Below are 19,415 nucleotides of genomic sequence, written 5' to 3'. Positions count from 1 at the left end.
AGTGTGTGTGTCAGCTAGTGTGTCAGTGAGCGGCAGCATGGGTGTGACTGTGTGTGTCTTTGTGTATGTGTGTGTGTCAGTGAGCAGCAGCATGGGTGTGACTCTTTGTGTGTGTGTGTGCTGCGCAGTGTGTCTGCACAGGTGTCAGGGTATGGGTCTGTGAGTGTGTGTGTCTGTGAGTGTGTCAGTGAGCAGCAGCATGGGTGTGACTGTGTGTATGTGTGTGTGTCAGTGAGCAGCAGTGTGGGTGTGACTGTGTGTGAGTGTGTGTCAGTGAGCAGCAGCATGGGTGTGACTGTGTGTGTGTGCGCGGCGCAGTGTGTCTGCACAGGTGTCAGGGTTTGTGTCTGTGAGTGTGTGTGTCCGTGAGCGGCAGCATGTGTGTGTGCTGCATTGTGTGTTTGTGCAGGCGTCAGTGAGTGTGTGGGACCGTGTGTGTGACAGTGAGCAGCAGGTGAGTGGCAGTGAGTGTGTCAGGAATGAACAGCAGCCTCTCCATCAAATTCTCGGTTTGACTGCCAGGGTCTCTGGGGATGTGGCTGCCCGGCGGGTGCTGCGGAGGGGTGAGGGGCGCCCCGCTGCGTCGTCGGGGGTTTCATTCCTGCCCCAGCAGCGGGTGCCAGAGGTGGAGAATCCCTGCCCGGCTTTTGGTGCTGCCGGCCATGGCCCAGCTCCCAGCACTGACCCTGCCCCCTCCCTCCGGCCCCAGGAGTTTGGATTCAGACTCCCAGCCCAGCTGGCCAGGGGGCCGAGCTGGGGAGACCGGCTCAGCGCAGCCCCAGCCAGCCTGGCCTGGAGAAGGCAGGCCTGGGGCAGGTCGGCTTCCCCTCAAGGGAGCTGCGCCGAGGCCGGGTGTCGTCCCCAGGCTGGGGCCCCGCCGCAGTAAGGAGCGGATCCAGCCCCGGTGGCGTGGGGACCCCGGTGTCCGGCTGGATCCCTGCTATACCTGATGCGTGGGGCGGGGAGTTGCAGGGCAACACCTGCTTACCCCTGGTGCGGCTGGGTGCCCTGGGCCTGGACAGGCAGGGCCATGGGGATCTCTGGAGCGGCCGTGACCCCCCTCTCCCCCGCAGGTGGGGCCCGCACCCCATGTTCCGCTCGCGGCGGGCCGGCCTGGTGCGGCGGCTCTGGAGGCATCGCTGTGCGGCCCCCGGCCCCGAGGATGGGCCCGGCGCCCTCAAGCCTGCCGCTCACGCCCTCTTCAAGAAGCTGAAGGACGAGGAGCTGGAGCTGCTGGTGCAGGCGGTGGAGAGCCGGGGAGCCGAGCAGTCGGGCTGCGTCTGGGTGGCCCGAGCGGAGCTGCGCGGCACCAAGCAGGCCCTGCCCCCTCAGGTGCTGCTCTGCCGGCTCTACCGCTGGCCTGACCTCCGGCATCCCCACGAGCTCAAGCGCCTGAGCGGCTGCCAGAGCTTCGGGGGCTGGGGAGGCTGCGGCGAGGGGGCCACGCTCTGCTGCAACCCCCACCACCTCAGCCGGCTCGCCATGCCTGGTGAGTGGGGCGGGGGGGCCGGGCTGGGGTCACACACGGCGCAGCCCCCCACTGCAAGCAGCGCCACTCGGAGCTGGGGGTCAGCATGGGAAGGGTGGCTGGCCCACCCACACCACTCGATTGCCCAATCTGTCCCCAGACACCCCCTCTGTCTGTCTGTCTGTCCTCATACACCTCCTCCGTCTGTCTGTCTGTCTATCCTCAGACACCTCCATCTATCTATCTACCTATCCCCAGTGTCACGGAGTCCCTGGGCGGGCGACGCTCTGGAGCTGCTCCCTACAAAGCCAGGCAGGACTCTGGGGGAGTCTCCTCTCTGGGAGTAGCCTGTCTGCAGGACACACAGCTCACCCGGCTCCCCTCTTCCTGGGTCTGACCTCGGAGCATCCAGCATCCTCTGCCCCTCCCTGCGCTTCCCACAGCGAGTCCACCCAGGCGGGGTCCTGGGGAAGCCAGAGGGTCCTGCCCCCCAACTCCGCAGTCAGACTGGACTCTCAGCCAGCCAGTAAAACAGAAAGTTTATTAGACGACAGGAACAGGGTCTAAACCAGAGCTTGTAGGTACAGAGAACAGGACCCCTCAGCTAGGTCCATTTTGGGGGGGCAGTGAGCCAGACCACCCCGTCTGCACTTCACTCCTCTTTCCCAGCCTGCCCCAAACTGAAACTCTCTCCAGCCCTCGCCCCCCTCCTCTGGGCTTTGTCCCTCTCCCAGGCCAGGAGGGCACCTGATTCCTTTGTTCTCCAACCCTTTAGCTCTCACCTTGCAGGGGGGAAGGGCCCAGGCCATCAGCTGCCAGGAAACAGGGTGTCGCCATTCTCTGTGTCCAGACCCCTGCACACACCTGCCCTCTAGGGCTCTACAACGATCATACCCCCTTATCCCACCCCCTAGATACTTAAGAACTGCATAGGGGAAACTGAGGCACCCCCACAATATTCAGAGGAAACATTAAGAACAGTCCCACTTCGTTACACCCAGACACCCCCTCTGTCTGTCTGTCTGTCTATCCCCAGAACTTGGTCCCACTTGCCCTGCTAGTTTTGGGGCTGCATTGGGCTGGAAGGGGAGGGCTGGCATCGGAGTGGGGTGGGGAGGGGGCTGCCCCAGAGGCAGCTGCTCACCGGTTTCCGCTCTTGTCTGGTTCCCTTTCAGAGACGCCGCCACCCCCTTACTCCAAAATCTACCCCTTCAGCTGCCCATGGACAGAGGTGTCAGAGCGCCCCAACTCCAGCCACCCGGAGTCTGGCTGCAATGTCCATGGAGACTGGCAAGGTATGGTGAGGACCGGGGGGCAAGGGGTGCCCATAGGGACTGGGGGGCACCCAGGATGTGACCGCCAGGCCCAGGCAGGGAGCTTCAGGGGGCTCTGGATGACCAGCCCTGGGCTGTGTGGGGATCAGTGCTGCCAGGCTGCAGCCCTGGGTATCAGGGGGATCCTGCTGCCACCTTCCTCCCGTGTGAGGTTTTGGGGGCCCCACTGTGGAGGAAGGGCCCCATGGTGGAGCCATGGAGAAGCCTACTGCTCAAGAGCCAGCAGCACTGGGTGTGGGTCAGGTAAACCCCCCGCCCCCGCTGTGAGTCGGGGGCCCAGGGCACCCACTGAGCCATCCTGGCCTTCAGAGCCTGGAGAGTTGCCGACATGGGGCCCCTGGGGCATCCTGGGCCCTCCCTTGCCAGCTCAGCCCCTCACAGAGCAGGGTCCCAGCTGCTGGGCCTGGGGCTTCCCCTTCTGTAGGTCAGAAGGAGTTGGGGGGTAGGAAGGGCAGGTGAGGTCTGCCCCAGACACCACCCCCCCGAGAGACCCAGAGCAGATCTGACCTTGCTGCTGCCCCGCATCTCCTCTGGGGCTTCAGGAGAGGGGGTTGGGGGGTGATAACCAGCCCCCCCCCGAGTCAGGCCCCCCATCAAGTCCAGGAGGAAAAGCTGCTCAGAGCAGCCAGGACTGGGGGGTTCCTGTCTGCGGGGAGCGGGTGGCTCCGTCCCGTCCCCCAGCCCCGGCTGCGCCTGTTATTTTTGGCCCGTCCGCGTTCCCCGCCGCAGGAAGTGCTGCCCACAGGGACACTCACAATGTGCCTTGACGCACAAGCCGCGCTCCGGCCTGGCTGCTGGCCACCGGCTCCTTCCCCGGGCTCCGCCTTCCCTCCCACGGCTCAAGGGCCTTGGGAACAGCGCCCGCTGCCGGACCCGCCCCCCACTTGCCGCGCCATGGCGGGCGGTCCCCTGGGACAGTGGCTGGGGCCGTCCTGGGCCTACGTGCCGGATCACAGCACCCCACCGTGACTCACACCCCCCATGATTGTCTGGCTCCATGGTGGAGTTGGACGCCCTGCTCCAGCCCAGGGGGGCCGAGCCTGGGGCGTTGGGGGAGGTTGTGTCCGTCTGCTCGGGGCCAGCAGGGTCGGGCAGCCAGAACCCCAGGAGGGCCAGTGTGGCGGGGCTGAGCCCCCTAGCAGGAGTCACCCCGCCGGCCATGCTGAATCGCAGAGCGAGGCAGCTCCTCTTCCTCAGCAGAGATGGGGCCTGAAACTGCCCCTTGCAGAGCCCAGGGCCTGTTCCCTACCCGCCCACACCACAGGCCGGGCCGAATTTCAATCTGGGGCATTCAGGCCGGCCTGCCCCCAACCCCCTGCCGCTTGAAAGAGACGCCGGAGCCTCCTCCACTGCCGGTGCTAAACTGGTTCTGTGTGGCTGTATCCAGAGCCCTGCAGCTCACCCACGGCCAGTGGCAGGCGAGGGGTCCCTGCATAACCAGCCCCCGTGCCCCACCCTAGAGCCAGCTGCCTCTCAGCACCAGGCGAGGGGTCTCTGTATAACTAGCCCTCACGTGTCCCCCCCACAGCCAGCACTGGGGGAGGAGTCCCTGTATAAACACCCCCTGTGTCCCACCCCAGAGGCAGCTGCATCTCAGCGCCGGGCGAGGGGTCTCTATATAACCGATCCCTGCACCCCACCCCAGACGGGCTGCGTCCCAGCACCGGGGAGGGTCCCTGGGTGCTCCGTTCAGTCTCTGGGAGCTCAGTGGGGGATGCAGGGGCTGCTCTGTACGTGGGCTCAGAGGTCCCTTCTCACTCCTGCAGATCCCGGCCTGGCGCGGAGCACCATCAGGGACGGCTGCTGGTGCAAGCTGGCCTATTGGGAGCACCGGACGCGGGTGGGCCGTCTCTACACCGTGCACGAAACCTCCATCAACATCTTCTGTGAGCTGCCGCAGGGGAGCGGCTTCTCCCTGGGCCAGCTGCAGGCTGAGAGGCGCAGTGCGGCCGTGCGCCGGGCCCGGAGCAAGATCGGCCGCGGGCTGCTGCTGAGCCGGGAGCGGGACGGGGTGTGGGCCTACAACCGCAGCGAGCACCCCATCTTCGTCAGCTCCCCCACGCTGGGGCCCCCCGGCGCCCGTGGCCCACCCGTGCACAAGGTGCTGCCTGGCTACTCCCTACAGGTGTTTGACTACGAGCGCGTGGGTGGCCAGGCCGGCTGGCGGAGGCCGGGCGATGGGCCCTGCGACCCCAACAGCATCCGCATCAGCTTCGCCAAGGGCTGGGGCCCCTGCTACTCCCGCCAGTTCATCACCGCCTGCCCCTGCTGGCTGGAGATCCTGCTCACCAAGCCCCGCTGACGGGGGCACAGCCCAGCACAGCCGCTCCCGCTGCGGCCACGGGCCCTGCCAGCCGAGTGGAGTGGGGGAGCGTCCCTCGGGCCCCACCTCTGAGGCCTGGCCCCGCTGCCTCTGGCCCCTCTGCCTAGAAACCCCATCGCAGCCTCCCTCCGCCCCGACCCCATCATGAGCCTGCGGCTTGGGCCTATGGGCCTCTCCAGCCATCCCCAGCCTGGGTGCTATGGCCTTGGTCAGCCCCTGTCTGCCCCACTCCCGCTGCCCTGCCCCCCAGCCTCCTCCCCCCCTTCCCCGTCTCCCCAGCCCCCCACCCCCGTCCCTCTGGCTATCCCACCCCTCTGCCTTGCCCCTCCCCCACCCCATCTCCCCTTACCCCCTGCCCCCCCGTCCCTCTGCCCTCCCCCCAGCCCCTGCCCTGCCCTGTGATGTCGGATGCACTTGGCAGGGAGGCAGTGATGGCAACCAGGCAGTTCTCACCATTTATTTCAAATTATCTTATTTTTGTAAAGAAAAGTAGATTAAAAACCTGTCAAGTGTGGGGGGAGCGGCTCCATGTGCCAGCCTGACCCCCTGCCCACTTGCCACCTGCTGGGCCAGCTGATCCATTCTGGGCACTGGCCCAGGCGGTGGCCAGGTGAGTCTCAGCCCCCTCTGGGAGCCTGGTGGGCTGGGCTGGGCTGGGAGGGGGTTTTCGAGGTCGAGAGGGGCTGAGCACATCTGCAAAGGGGGAGGAGGTGAAGCAGGAGGGAGGTAGCAGTAGGGCAGGACTCAGAACAGGGCGAATTCTTGGCCATGGGGGCTCTGACCAGGCCCCAATACCCAGGGCTCAGGAGGAACCTTGGGCCCTGGGGTGGGGGCACAGAGGCTGGTCCATGTGTAGGGGGAGGCACAGAGAGTGGTGGGGAGAGGCTGGGGGGAAGCTCAGAGCTGGCAGAAGGAGCCAGCAGGGCTGGTGGGGGGAGCAGGGTCCAGGTGGCCAGCAGCACCCAAAGCTCCCGTGTTAAGAAGGCTCAGAGGCTGGGGGGGCAGCCCCCCCGGGGGAAGTTCTCATGACTAGCAGGGTGTCCTGCATTCAGCAGACAGCTCCGGGCCCAGCCTGGCAGGGTAGAGGGCAGTGCTGCAGGTCCCCTGCAATGCAGACCCAGCCATCTCCACAGCCCGCCCTGCCGGGCACAGGGGCCTGGCTGGGCTGGCACCGGTGCTGCATGGAGCAGCTCCAAGTTCTTATAGCCACAGCCACTCTGCCGGGACCTGCCCGGCCCGGCGCTGTTATTTATTACTCCAATAAATGGTGCCACTGAATCGCTGCTGTCCCAGGTGTTGTCCCTGCACCAGTCACGCCTCCTGTGCCCAGCACGTGGGGAGCTGCCGTGTGGCCCGGGGAACTGGGGGGGGGGGCGTCAGCGGAGCTCGGTAACCACCATGGCAGCTGGTGAGGGGGCCAGCCCCACAGTGCTACACATATCATTCCATCACAGCTGGGTCTGGGCGTGGGGCAGGGAGGGACCCCAGCCTGTGGGTGCCTGGCCTCCCTGAGAATCATGGCTGGGGGTGGGGGCCTTCCTGCCATGGCTCTGATATGCACCTCCCCCACCCCAAACACCAGGCACCCCCACACCACAGACCACGGCCCCACGGCGGGTACACTGGGCAGCCTAATCAGGGATGCCACACGCATGTCCTCACACTCCTCGCAGGCTAGCATGCACATGCACACACACACACATGTACATGCACACACAGACATGGTCACGTGCACCCGTGCGTGCACACACACATACACATACATGCACCCTCACACGTGCACACACACACGAACATGCACACATGCACACACACATGTGGGCACACACACACACAAGTAGATGCACCCTCACATGCGCACACACACATACATGCACACACACTCATACATACACCCCTGCACACACACACACACAGGTACACATGCATGTCTATGCACCCTTCACAGGCTAGCATGCACACACACACAAGTACATGCACCCCTGCACATGCACACACACGGGCACACACACATGTACATGCACCCTCACATGCACTCACACATGGTCAAACACAAACAGGCACACCCATGTACATGCACCCCTGCACACTCACATACACATGGACATGGGCACATGCACCCTGCACACACACACACGCACATGCACCCTCACACACAATGCACAAACACACACAGGCACCCTGCACACACACACACGCACGTGCAGCCCAGTTTGGCTCTCCCTTGCACTGCGGCTCCCGTTCAGTGCCCAGCAGTGCCCTCTGCAGGCCAGAACAAGCCAAGGCCGCCCGCAGCTGTCGGCAATGACCGCCCGGTCCTTCCTGCCACGCTGCCCGGCTGGGCAGAGATGGGATCAGAGGCTCCCTGTCCTCAGGCTGGCCCCACTGCCGTCAGGCACCCTCATCTCTGCTGTGCTGCCCAGCGCCCCGGAGGGGCCCTGTCCTGGGGGGGCGGAAGGTGAGTGCCCGTCGATGCCCCCGTCTGTCCCGCTCGGGGCCCGTGGGAATGTCCTGGGCTGAGTGGGGACGGGGCACCTGCCAAGCGACTTCCCAGCTCCTTTGTGTTGGGGGTGCTGGAGCTGAGCCAGGGTCTGCGATGGGGGTGCCAGCTGCCCATGGGCAGTTCAGGGGCTCTGACTGAAGGGCTCTCCCTTGGCAGGAGAGACAGGGACGGGCCCAGCACCAGTAAGACATAGCTACAGCCCCCACACCCCAAAATAGACCGGTGCCTAAAAATAGCACAGTGCACCCCCAATGGGGGAGGGGGGGTTGGTATCTACCAGCCTGCGCTGGGGCGAGAGTGGGGCACCGGGGGGCTGTGTGGTTTGGTGTCTGGTTCCTAGAACACTAGGGGCTGCAGGCTCAGCAAGGCCTGGCGGGGCCAAGGGGGAGAGACTCTTTCCTATAAACACGCACCAATTCAGCCCACGGGGCTTGCAGAGAAGCCACCCGACTTAGAGAAAACCGGGGGAGGGGAGAGAGAGCGAGGGAATGGGGAAGCGAGGGAGGAGGAGTGCGGCTTTGCCAGCTGCGAGCACTTCCTCCTACACCCGCTGGAGCCAGGAGGTGAGGGGGGGGGAGGTGCCCACACAGCGCCCAGGCCTGACTCCAAGCAGCCAGCAATGGGCTTGGCTGGCACCATCTGCAGCAGGGAGGCCAGGGTGAAAGGGGGCTGGACGCTGTCCCTGGCCTCTCGCTCTGCAGAGGAATCTCTCTGTCCAGTGCCGGGCTCCCAACCCCGTGGGCTCTGGCAGCTGAACTGGGCTGCCCGGTAGCCCTGGGTGCCACCCTATGCGGAAGTGGGAGGCCGTGGGCCAGGCCTGGGCGGGTGCAGGGAACCGGGGGCTCCTTCTCCTCCTGCTGGTTCCTCCTTAGAACCATTTCCCCTGCGGCATCTATAAATAGCTGGCAACGCCGGGGCCTGCGGTGGGTTTGATTTCGGCTCTTGGCGGCCTCAGGGGGTTTGTGACACGAAGCACTGGGCGCCTTTAATCCCCCAAGCTGCCTCTGAAGTGGTCGGGGTGCAGGAAAGCTCGGAAGCTCCCCCCACCCGTCTGACGCCCCCAGGAGCCGGGCTGGGATGTGGATGTCTCTGTGCGGCAGGGTCTGCACCACTGCATCCCATATCCCAGGGTGCGGCGCCCCCCACCCGGCACACGGGGGCCAAGAATGGTGCCCAGCCCTCAGCGGGCCCGGGCCAGGTCTGCCTGGCATTGCCCAGCGCCTGGCACCTTAGGCCAGTGGTGGCCCTGATTCCAGGATCTTCCCAGGGGTCGGGGCTGCCAGCCACATCCCGGCCCCCCAGCCCTCCCCGCCACCTCCCCGGGGTGCAGCTGCATGGCCCCTGAAAGTGAAAGTGGGAGGGGCCGTGGGAGGCTGGTTTCGGGCAGGTGGGCGGCTGGGCCGGCTGCAAGTCAGCACCAAAGAGGGGATTTTCTCTGGATTTCCCCCTCACTCGCCTCATCCGTCCCCACACGTCCCCAGCTCCTCAGCAGCCCCCTCCCACCCTTGGCTGCTCAGGCCAAGGGAGAGACAGCAGCTGGGCTGGGCCAGGCAGGCCACTCCCTGGAAGTACCACAGCTCTGGCCATGCCCCTGGGTGGCTCCTGAATCAGCTCCCTCTGCCCCCCCCCCACATGTGGGTTATTGTAAGAAGCCTGCGAGGGCTTTGCTGAGCAAGGGGGAGAGGGATGGATGGAGGGGTGGGTGGGTGGAGGAGCAGATGGACCAAAACTGCTGTCTCTCTCTCTCTGGCCGATGCAGAGGACTTGCCCCAGTGGGGTGGGAGGGATGCGTGGGGGGCAGCTAGGGACAGGCACCTCAGGACCATCGCCCCAGAGGACAGGTTTGCAACCCTCCCCCACCCCACTGGGGACCCAAAGGGCTGAACCCCTTTGTTGGATCAGCAGCCAGGTATGTGCAGGGTAATTGCCCCAGCAAGAGGGGTGACTCGGCCCTGGATCTGTGCCCATTGCAATGGCCTCTGGGCGCAGTGATCCAGCAGGAGGGGAAATCCGGAGATCCCTGCCCCTGTAATGGACTTGCCTCCTGCCAGCGAGCTAATGTCTGTGCAGGGCCCCTGTTTGGGTTTGGCGGCAGGGAAGGGGAGGCCTGGCCCAGGGCCATGTCTGAATCAGGCTGCAAGGGAGCCCCTCCTTGGAGCAGCAGGCAGGGGTGGGGGGTGGAAGGCAGGGGCGGGCATGGGAGGGTGTGTGGGGGGGGTTAGCTGAGGTGAGCAAGGAGCCAGGAACATTTTGATTCTTTCCCTCCTGGGCGCCGGTTGTGGCCAAACAGGTTGTGCCTGTGACCCCACCCAAGTCACCTGTGCAGGTGGGGGGAGCTGCTGCTGCTCAGGAGCCAGCCCCGCCTGGGCCTGCCCTGCCTTCCTGCCTGCTCCAAGTGTCTCACTCTCCAGGAGCCCCCATTGCCCCAGGTCCTTCCTGCCACTCTCCCAGGCAGGCACAGGAAAGGGAGGCTGGTGAGGCATGTGTACTCGGGTGGATACCCCTCTCCCATCACCTCAGAGACCTCCTTGCCCCCGGGGAAAGTAGGGCCTGGGCTATCTTTAGGGGCTATGCCTCTGAGTTCCTGCCACCATCTCTGTGCAGCAAGCTGGGGCTGGGGGATGTTACCGAAGGGCACCCAGCGACTCTGGCAGAGATAGGGTTAGAACCCCGGAGTCCTGGCCCCCAGCCCCTCTGTTCGAACCCCCTAGGCCCCACTCCCCTCAAAGAGCCAGGGACAGAATCCAGGAGGCCTGGCTCCCAGTCTTGTGTTCTGGCCCAAATCCATCTTCTCTCAGTGTCTCAGCCCACACGCTGGGCTCCCTGTTGTCTGGGTAATTCTGCCCAGGTGCAGGTGAGACCTTTGGACATTTTTTGCCTGAAGCTGGGAATGGGTGATGGGATGGATCACTTGGTGATTCCCTGTTCTGTTCATTCCCTCTGGGGCACCTGGCACTGGCCACTGTCAGCAGACAGGATACTGGGCTAAATGGACCATTGGTCTGGCCAGTCTTATGTTCTGACAAGCAGGGCCCAGGGCGTGGGGCTGGGAGTGAGCAAACCAGTTTTCCTGCTGGCTGAGAGAACAGCCAGTCGGGGGGGGGGGGGGGGGGTGGGGAGGGAAAGCGTCCCCCATTCTGGCTGTTTCGGTGCCTCAGTGCTTGGGGTGGTGTGTTGACAGAGCACCTGGAGCCATGGGGAGACAGAGGGATATGTGTGGGGATGGACAGACAGATGGACAGATATGTGTGGGGATGGATGGATGGATGGAAGGATATGTGTGGGATGGATGGACGGACAGAGGGATATGTATGGGGATGGACAGACGGGTGGAGGGATGGACGGACAGAGGGATATGTGTGGGGATGGACAGACAGAGAGATATGTGCGGGGATGGATGGATGGCCGGATGGAGGGATGGACAGACAGAGGAACGGACAGATGGCCGGGGGGCCAGCTGGGGCAGGGCGGGGAGGGAACAAGCCTCCCCCCGGCCCTAGGGTTGCCAATTTTAGTTGGACGTGTTCCTGGAGGTTCCATCACATGACATAATCTTTAATTCCTGGAGACTCCAGGCCAGTCCTGGAGGCTTGGCAAGGCGGCCCTGGCGGAGCCGGGCCAGCTCCAGCCGCAGCAATTTGCAGCCACTGGCCAACAATAGCCGCGGCTTGGCCGGGCCTTTGGGGGTGTCCAGCCCCGGGGCTTCCCGGGCCAGGCCGGCCCCCCTCCCCCGGTACGAGCCCGGCCAGGGATGGGTCAAACTTTCCATCTGCAGCCTCCTTCCCCAGCTCTGACTCACCCTTCCTCCCCGTCAGCTCGCCTGGCCCGAGCCCCGCCCTGCGGCCGGCCGCACCCCGGGGCAGGGTCCCCCCTCAGCGCTGCGAGCACCCCCACGGGCAGCCCCCCCCAGCGCTGCGAGCCCCCCCTCCAGCCCATCCCGGGCAGCCCCCCCAGCGTTGCGAGCTCCCCTATCCCGGGCAGGGCCCCCCCAGCGCTGCGAGCCCCCCCTCCAGCCCATCCCGGCCAGGGCCCCCCCAGTGCTGCGAGCCCCCCTCCCGCCCGTCCCGAGCAGCCCCCCCAGCGTTGCGAGCTCCCCTATCCCGGGCAGGGCCCCCCCAGCGCTGCGAGCCCCCCCTCCAGCCCATCCCGGGCAGCCCCCCCCCAGCGTTGCGAGCTCCTCCATTCCGGGCAGGGCCCCCCCAGCGCTGCGAGCACCCCCACGGGCAGCCCCCCCAGCGCTGCGAGCCCCCCCTCCAGCCCATCCCGGCCAGGGCCCCCCCAGCGCTGCGAGCCCCCCCAGCGTTGCGAGCTCCCCCATCCCGGCCAGGGCCGCCCCAGCGCTGCGAGCCCCCCTCCAGCCCATCCCGGGCAGGGCCCCCCCACGCCAGCTGTGCGAGCTCCCCCATTCCCGGCACTTTCCTTCACCCCCCCCCGGGTGCGGTGCAGCGCAGCTTTAAAGGACCCTTAGTGGGGGGGGGGGCACGCCGCTGCTGCTGCAGACACTGTCATCTCTCCCCCCAACTCCTCCCTCCTTCCCCCGCCCCTGGGGGTGTGTCCGGGGGGGCCCTGAAGGGCAGCACCCCCCGCCAATGAGAGGCTGGGACCCCACCCCCTGCCCAATGAGCTGGGGCGGGGCGGGCGCTTCCTGGTAGCCGGCTCGGGAGGGCGAGGGGGGGATGCGGAGCGGCTGGGGCCAGGTGGAGGGGAGGGGTCGGGAGGGGAGCGGGGGGGCCCGGCGGGGCCGGGGCCGGGCCGGGCCGGGCCGCGGGGGGGGCGGATCGGTGGGGCGGGGCGGGGCGGGCCAGGTGAGGTGGGGACCGCGGGGGGCGGGGCGGGCCAGGTGGGCAGAGCGAGGGGCCCCTGGCGTCCGGCCCCCAGCGGAGCGCACCGACCCCGCCTGCTGCACCTGAGCCGAGCGGAGACCGGTGAGTCCTGCGCCCGGAGCTGCCCGGCCCCCCCCGGCTGCCCCGAGCCCCATTAGCGTCCCCCTTGGTGGTCTGGCTCCTGTCACCCCCTGCCCCAGCTCGGGTCCCTCCCTGGACTCCGCCAGGGGCGTCGTGGTCCCTTCAGCGGCGCCCCCATCACCTGGGGGGGTCTGCCATGGGAGGGCAGCAGGCCAGGTTGGTGGCTCAGGTCCGTGGTTATAAATAACCTTCCTTAAGCTGGTAGGAGAGTGGCAGGGCGGGTGTGCGTGGCCCAGCCTGGCCCGGCTCGGCCGGGGGGATCAGAGACACCGGCTCAGTGGAGCTGCGCTGTCCGGGCTGCCCGGGCCCTGGCTGGTGCCCCTCGGGGCTGCCCGCGGTGAGCCAGCTCGGCCTCCAGTGGGGTAAAGGGCTGCTGCTCCCCTGGCGCGCCGGGGGGCGGGAATGGAAATGCTGAGTGCGCCTGTGGGGAGCGGCAAGTTACGGCGAACGTGGACACGTCGCCAGGCCGCTGGCTCTGGCTCTCCTGGAAGCTGTGGGTGGGCAAGGTGCCAGGCGGGAGGAGAGAGGTGGGGTGGGGAGGATTACTCGTTGCATCCCCTGTACTGTCCGCGTCTGGGTGGGGGAGTCTGACTCCTATGGGGCTAAGCTGGAGAGGGTGGGGAGCGGGACCGTGGCTGCTGCCATGGTTTGCTGTGCCTGGACGGGGCAACAGTGGAGGGGGCTGGCGCTGGGCTAGGAACCGGGTGTGGCGAGAGCTAAGCAGACCCCCCCTCACTCCCTATGACATGTGCTATCTGTGGGGCAGCCTGCTCAGGCCTTGGGGCCCTTCCCTCATGGCTGGGCAGGCCCCAGAGGGAGGATGGTCTGATCCGGCCCTTTCCGGGTTCTGTTTACCTCTGTCTGGCTTGCGACCCAACAGTAACAAACCTGGTGTGTGCTCACCCCCTCTCTGTGTCCCGCTGGGCACAGGGCCCTTTGCTCTCCGGTCCCTGGCCATTCTGATGGCAAGTGGGTGGCCCAAGGGAGCAGCCCCCCTGTGGGCCAGCAGAGTGGGGAGGAACTGGATGACACTGTCACCATAATCTATCCTGTAGTAGTCGCCGACTAATGCCTGGGGCACTTGAACTAGGCCCTGCACATAACCGAAGCCCCACCCTACCCCCCCCCCGCCATCGCTTAGCACACCTGATCTACTTTGTTTGTGTAGGGCCTACAGGAAATGGGGTGTGTGTTCTGGCTGTCCCTTGGCAAGGGAAAGTTCAGGTGAAGTGTCACCTGTCCCTGAGTGGAAGGGGGTCTCGGTGGGAAGGGATAATCCCCCGCCCCATTAATGCTTCTGAATCCCAGGATGACGGTGTGTGTCTGGCACAGGGATTCTTGAGGCATCTGGGTCAGACTCTGCTCTGGGGGCGCCCACCGGGAAGCCGGTGCCCCATCGCTCTCACCTTGCTCTGCAGCTGCTGGACTCTGCCCTGAGTGTGCCCAGCCCATGGCAGTTGTTCCCACCCAAGCCGGCCGCCCCTGGTCACGGTGTTTACCCAGGGAGTGGGGCGTGTATTTACCCTTCCAACACTGTCTGGGCCACAGCACAATGATGAGCAGCTGCTGTCTCAGGGCCGAGACTCCCCTTGACCTGCTGGGATCCACTTTCCCAGGGCAGCTCCAGCAGGGCACGCGGCTCCTGCGCTGGGCCGGAGTTCATGGGGTGTTCTCATGGCTGGAGCATGGGACTTGTGGGATCTATCCCCAGCTCTGGGAGGGGAATGGGGTCTAGTGGTTAGAGGGCAGTGGAGCTGGGATCCAGGACTCCTGGGTTCTATCCTGGCTCTGGGAGGGGAATGGGGTCTAGTGGTTAGAGAGTGGGGGGAGCTAGGACTCTTGGGTTCTACTTCTAGCTTCTGACACTGCAGCTTTGGTCGGCGAGTCCCTTCCTGGCTCCGTGCCTCAGTTTCCCCCTCCCTAATAGGGCATTGACTCCTGCTGAGCATAGGGCAGGCTGCTGCACTCTGATGGCACCTTTGGGTTCTGCCTGCTCACTGTCCAGGGGTGTACCTAGGGGCTGTCCCTGCATGGGACCCCCTGCTGGGCCCCTCACTTAGCTGGCATCCCATGGGCACGGAGCAGGCCTTGCAGGTCTCTGGAGGCATGGATGGCAGTGTGTGAAGAAGGTGGGCGGGGGCATGGCTGGGGAAGTGTCAGTGGGTTGGAAGGGAGGGGCTGAGCTCTGCAGAGCCTTGAAAGGTGGGACAAGGGGCTTCGTGTGGGGGAGAAGGCAGAGCTAGGGGGCCCTGGGGGTGGAGGGAGGCTAGGCTGGGGGGCAGGTGGGCTGTGTCTGCAGCCAGAGCTTGCCTGAACCACAAGCGTCCCTGGAGGGGAGGCAGAGGCAGGAAGCGCTGCTGGCTGTGAGGAGCGGGTGTCTGGCTGTGTGGAGGGGCAGGTGTGGGGTGTGACTTATGGGGGTCAGGTGGGAGGTAATGCTGCTTGGCCCCCCCAGCTGGTGTATTCCTGGGAGTTTGGTGGCACTGGCTGTGCTGCGCTGGCAGTGCCCTGGGGAGGATCCAAGATCGCGAGGGTATTTGAGGGGAGGGGTCTGCCGAGGACGCCCCCAGCACAGGGTGCTGAGCAATGGGACTTGGAGCCGTTCCCCTGCCCAGTGATGTGATGTGAGACCCAGGGAATCCAGCTGGGCCCCAGCTCCTCCCAACACCCCCTGAATCCACGTCCCCTGGCTGGGGGCACCCTCTGGGTCCCAGTGGGCATGGAGAGCCACGTGTGCTGATGCACTGGGTGCCCTCCCCAGCTCAGGCCTCTGTGAGGGGTTCAGCAGGAGGGGGGTCAGTAGGCCAGAGTGGCCCACCCTGGTCTGGCCGGGCAGCTCTGGGTCCCGGTTACTGGCTGGGGCCGGGAGGAGCAGGGGGTGCTGCCATGCCCAGCCCAGGAACCTCTTCCCCCAGCAGGAGAGGGTGGATGATGAAACCAGAGAGAAATCGCTGCTGGTAGCGTGCTGGAAGCCCCGGGAGCCCACGCTGTGCCTTGGGGCCTGCCGTAGTAACCTTGGCATGCTGGGGGAGGGGCCTGGGTGAGGGGGGGCCCAGCTTTTGGGGGGGATGGAGTTCCAGGAGTCGCATGTGGGGGCGGGGGCAGATCAGAGTCTGGATCTGATGGACGACTCCTTCGTGCTCCCTCGTGGGGGGCAGGGTGAGCCCCACTGGGCCCAGGGAACAGACAACATGCAGTGTCCCTGGCTGGAGCGAGATGGGGCGTCCTGGGGTGGGGTGCCCACGCGGGACTCTGGAGTTTGAAGTCCTGTAGACAATGGGTCTCAGCCTGGCCCTGGGAGATTGCTCCCTGCTGCTCCCAGGGGGCTCGCCAGTGCCACGGTGGCTTTAAGGCCACTTGTGCTAAGAGGCACCACTCTGAGACGCCCCAAGTGCCCATTCAAGGAGCCCCAGGGAACCACTCCGTCCACCCCTGCCCCCGTGTCAGCTCCCCCGAGGCTGGTGACCTTCAGCTCCTGCAGGGAGGCGCTCATGGTGTCCCTGCCCTGCCCATGTGCATTCTTGGCACCTTCTGGAGCTGCTGAGCCTTGGAGCCCCACGTCCCTAGGGAGCAACTGGCGTGGCTTGGCCGGGTTCCCCTGGCGGGTGGGCGGGGGACCAAGCTGCGGGAGGGAAAATGAAAGCAGGTGATGCGGAAGGAGAAGTAGGTCAGGCGAGCGCTGGCCTCTCCTGGCTCAGGGTGTGCTGCTGCCAGCTTGTCCCTGCTGCTTCAGCCCGGGCCCCGATGGGCAGTGCCCAGCAAGTGTGGTGAGTACTTCTCCGTGCACTGCCCCCACTGGGCGGGGTCCTGCTGCCCAGGGGCATCCCCCTCCTCCCAGCATGCAGCCCAGACATTGATGTCAGGCTGAGCCATTGGTGGTGGGCGGCCCTGGCTGTCCCAGGGGCTCCCAGTGGGGGGAGGGGGGCTAGCTCTGCTACCCCACTGGCTGCCCCTGGCTCTTGCTCCAATTCTCTCCCACTCCATGTTCCCCTGGAGGGTTGGGCGGGGGGGATGACTTATCCAGTCTGACACTGAGCCCCCTTGCTTGTGTCCTGGCTGGTCGCCTTGGGGAAGCAGGTCCTGACCCCAAGGGAGCTCCTGAATCCAGGCACTGCTGGCCTAGTGCGCGGTCACTCTGTGCTCCACCCCCCGGGGTGTCCACCCCCCACCCCCAGACTGGAGCTGGCCAGGTGATGGAATTGCCCAGGGCCCTTCCGCTCTGTGCACCACTGCTTGGTTCTTCTGGGTGGGGGCAGAGGCTTTGCCTGGGGCAGGGGTAGCGTGAGGGAAGGTGCCTTGCTGGGCTTCCCCATCTCCAGGGTTGGGGGTTAGCGGCTGTCCGTTGCTGGGGAGACCTGCCCTGTCAGAGCTGGGTGGGAGGGAGCCGGTGAAGGACCCTGGTGCTGGGAGACGGAGCTTTGGGGCCTGGGAGCCTCTGCTGGCAAAGGGGGAAGGGCCGGGGAAATCCCACTACTCAGCACCTGTGAAAGCCATCCTGTGGCCCTGGTGCTAGCAGGGAAAGCAGCAGCAGCACCGGCTGTGATGCCCCCCCTCCCGCTCCCCAGGTGCTCAGTATGCTGCAAGGACATTAGAGTCCTCTCCTAATTAGTAGTAATTAGCCCTGCACATGCTGTGCTGTCGGGTGGGGCCTGACTGAGAGGGGTTGATGAGAAGGAGGTTTGGCAGGAGAAGCATGTGGGACTGCAGAGGGAATGAGTCCGCCTGGGGTGGCAGGGCTCAGCAGGGGGCGCTCTCACCTGGCAGTGCTGACCCTGGTGCAGGGCTAGGGGGCGCTGTGCTGCAGGGAGCAGGTGGGGGCTCAGAAGGGGGCGCTTTACCCGGCAGTCAGTGCTGGCCCCATGCTCAGGGGGCAGCACTGGGGGCAGCACTAGGGGGCAGTTGCACCTTGTGACATTCACTACCCCAGTGCATAATGGCTGCTGCATCCTGCCCAGGGCTGTGCGGAGCAGTTTCCAAGCCTCGTGGCTGGGGGGCCAGCATGGCCTGCCCCAGCGTGGCAGCCGGCGCTGTGTGGGCTGTGGGAGGGTTGAGCCAGGTGGGGTGGGGCTGGGATCTTGGCAGTGGCCTAGTTCTGAGCTCTATTCCAGGCCGTGGGGATTAGCACCACCCACCCTGGCTGGCGGGGATCAGCACTGGCCTGGCCACTGGGCTCAGGTGCAGCTTGGTGGCCTCAGCAGCTGCCTTGGGGGCGGAAGCCGAGCTATTTTTGTTTTGGGGTGGGGGGTACACTGGGGGCCAGCCTGAGCTCCAAGCAGCCGCAGTCCTCACGGGGTGGCTCATGGGCTTGGCCTGGTCGTGGTGCTGAGCCCAGCACCCCTGCTGTCTGTAGCTCTGGCCCTGTTGTAGCAAGGCTGGGAACCCTACTGCCCTGCACCCCCATATACGGGGGGATTCTGGGGATGGGGGTGTGGGGCGACGCCGGGGGGGCCGGCCTCCCACGTGAGCTGCAGCGTTGAGCTGGCTGGGGATATGCCTTGCACCCGATGTTGTGCTCATTCCATGCTGTTGGCTCTTGGGGGGAGGAGGGGATCCTTTCTTGCAGGCCCCTGGATGGGGGGGGTTGCGGTCCCCACTCCTGTGCTCTGGCTATTCAGCAGAGCTGCCCCCGCTGCCCCCCCGGCTAGGCTGGGCTGGGCTGCTCTCCTCTCTGGGTCTTGGTGCTGCTAGTGTTGGAGACCAGAGCAGCCCAGCGGGCCCTGGTGTGAGGGGCAATGGTGGGCTCTGGGCCAGAGGGGCCTCCTGGGCTGAGATCTGACCCAGCTCACTGCACTGCTCTTGGGCCCCAGCATGGGCCAGCTGGCACTCTGCTCCCACCTGGTGCCAGGCTGGGAGCTGGCACTGCCTGGGGGCCCTGCCCTGCCTGTTCCCACAGCAAGGGGCTGGCCTGTCTCCAGCCAGCTCCCGTGACTGTTTGCACTTGTCTGGGTGGGGAAGCTGCTGAGGGAAGCGGGAGCTGAATGCAGCAGGGGGGTCCTGTCCCCCACCCCAAGGCTGCAGAGCTGGGGGACAGAGACTGGGGCTGATCCCAGGGGAGAGCATGGCTGCTGCTGGCTCGCTGTGGGCTGAGCCCCTGGGAGGAATTAACCCTCTAGTCCAGGGCCAGGTATGGAGGCAGTGGCTAAATGCAGCAGCTGGGTCTCGGAGCAGGACCCTCCTGGGGCAGCAGCAGCCACCTGGGCTACGAGGTGCCTGTTCTGCCCTCCCGCAAGGGCAGAGCTGGAGGGGCCGCACTGAGCCAGCCTCTTCTGCGTCTCATGCTTTGCAGCTCTTGTGCTCTGTCACAGAGGTTCCCATGGGGCGGGGGAGCCCAGCTCCATGGTTTTAGCTGGGCTGGGGGCTCTGTAGATTGTAGAGGTTTGGGAGTTCCCTGGCACACTGCCCCCCAGCGCCTGGGTGGGTGGGAGGCAGCTGTGGCTGAACAGGTCTCCCTCTGAAGGCCTCGGGGTGCGTACCCCATGGGAGGGTCCCTCTGTGGGAGGTCGGAGGGGCAGCTGCCTGGGTGGCTTTCTCTCCTGGCCCTTGGTGTTGCCCAATTCTCTCCCCCTGCCCCATATAGCCCCAGGGCTACTAGGACTGGCTGCCTAGGCCCCCTCTTGCAGTGGGGCTGGGGAGTGGGGGGAATGGGCTTGGTACTGAGGTGTCTGGATTGTCCCAGGCAGGACAGGCTGAGTGGGCCCCCATCCTGTGGGGGGTGGGGTGGAAGTCTGTGCCCTGCCTCCGGGACTCATGGCCTGAGTTCATCTCCCTCTGGTTTGGGGTTTTTTGCTGTTTAATATTTCCTTCCTGTTTCCCCCATCGACTG

The 19,415-nt window shown here is 65.6% G+C and overlaps 2 protein-coding genes across 5 annotated transcripts in view; both read left to right on the top strand.

The window, feature by feature from the left end:
• Positions 1–1,044: 1,044 nt before the first annotated feature.
• On the top strand, positions 1,045–6,403 carry LOC119847941 (mothers against decapentaplegic homolog 6-like). Its single transcript, XM_038383202.2, has 3 exons — positions 1,045–1,489; positions 2,644–2,763; positions 4,569–6,403. Exons 1-3 carry the CDS (start codon positions 1,090–1,092, stop codon positions 5,102–5,104), a joined length of 1,056 nt encoding a protein of 351 aa, XP_038239130.1. The 5' UTR covers positions 1,045–1,089; the 3' UTR covers positions 5,105–6,403.
• Positions 6,404–7,400: 997 nt separating this feature from the next.
• The window catches only part of ZBTB7B (zinc finger and BTB domain containing 7B), a 33,012-nt gene continuing 20,997 nt past the window's right edge, over positions 7,401–19,415 (top strand). Inside the window, exon 1 of one of the 4 annotated variants that reach the window (XM_038383199.2) lies at positions 7,401–7,583. The gene's annotated coding sequence lies outside the window, so the exon portion shown is untranslated. Of the gene's footprint in view, positions 7,584–12,427; positions 12,679–16,255; positions 16,360–19,415 lie in introns of those variants that run through there. The other 3 variants (XM_038383198.2, XM_043501837.1, XM_038383200.2) reach the window with 3 other exon arrangements.

This window comes from Dermochelys coriacea, chromosome 24 (genome assembly GCF_009764565.3).
Source record: "Dermochelys coriacea isolate rDerCor1 chromosome 24, rDerCor1.pri.v4, whole genome shotgun sequence".
NCBI lineage: Eukaryota > Metazoa > Chordata > Testudines > Dermochelyidae > Dermochelys > Dermochelys coriacea.
Note: the sequence above shows the minus strand (reverse complement) of the source record. Positions and strands in the feature narration are given on the sequence as shown.

Coding starts and splice junctions, on each gene's coding strand:
- LOC119847941 (XM_038383202.2), top strand. CDS start 1,090: ATGTTCCGCTCGCGGCGGGCCGGCCTGGTGCGGCGGCTCTGGAGGCAT. Junction 1,490..2,643: donor CAGCCGGCTCGCCATGCCTG/GTGAGTGGGGCG, acceptor GTTCCCTTTCAG/AGACGCCGCCACCCCCTTAC. Junction 2,764..4,568: donor TGTCCATGGAGACTGGCAAG/GTATGGTGAGGA, acceptor TCACTCCTGCAG/ATCCCGGCCTGGCGCGGAGC.